Genomic DNA, 281 nt, shown 5'->3' with positions numbered 1-281 from the left:
GGCGGGTCGGGGCCACCGCCGCCGTGTACAGCGCTGCCATCCTCGAGTATCTCACTGCCGAGGTGGGTGCTGGGCCCCGGGGCTGGGCGCGATGGGGGGAGGTGCCGCTGTAGGGGGCTGTCAGGTACGTCCCGGCCGTGCGCTGGGCTGGGCTGCTGCCCGCTCGCCTCTGCAGCGCAGCTGAGGGGCTCCGAAGTGTTGCTGGAATGCTGTGAGCCTGGATTCCATGGGGCGGCGCTGTGGGGCTGGTGCTGTGGGGCAGCGCTGTGGGGCTGGTGCTG

At 72.2% G+C, this 281-nt stretch overlaps 1 protein-coding gene across 1 annotated transcript in view; it reads left to right on the top strand.

Annotated features, from left to right (window-relative positions):
• Nucleotides 1-281, top strand: part of LOC104915823 (histone H2A.V-like) — a 2,223-nt gene that overhangs the window by 464 nt on the left and 1,478 nt on the right. Inside the window, 1 exon segment of the mRNA XM_010726747.1 lies at nt 1-62. This exon segment is cut by the window's left edge and continues 1 nt beyond it. Within this exon segment, the coding sequence (XP_010725049.1) occupies nt 1-62 (62 nt within the window).

The sequence above is a fragment of the Meleagris gallopavo genome, unplaced genomic scaffold (assembly GCF_000146605.3).
Source record: "Meleagris gallopavo isolate NT-WF06-2002-E0010 breed Aviagen turkey brand Nicholas breeding stock unplaced genomic scaffold, Turkey_5.1 ChrUn_random_7180001853463, whole genome shotgun sequence".
Classification (NCBI taxonomy): Eukaryota; Metazoa; Chordata; class Aves; order Galliformes; family Phasianidae; genus Meleagris; species Meleagris gallopavo.
This window is presented reverse-complemented; position numbering and strand designations above follow the sequence as displayed.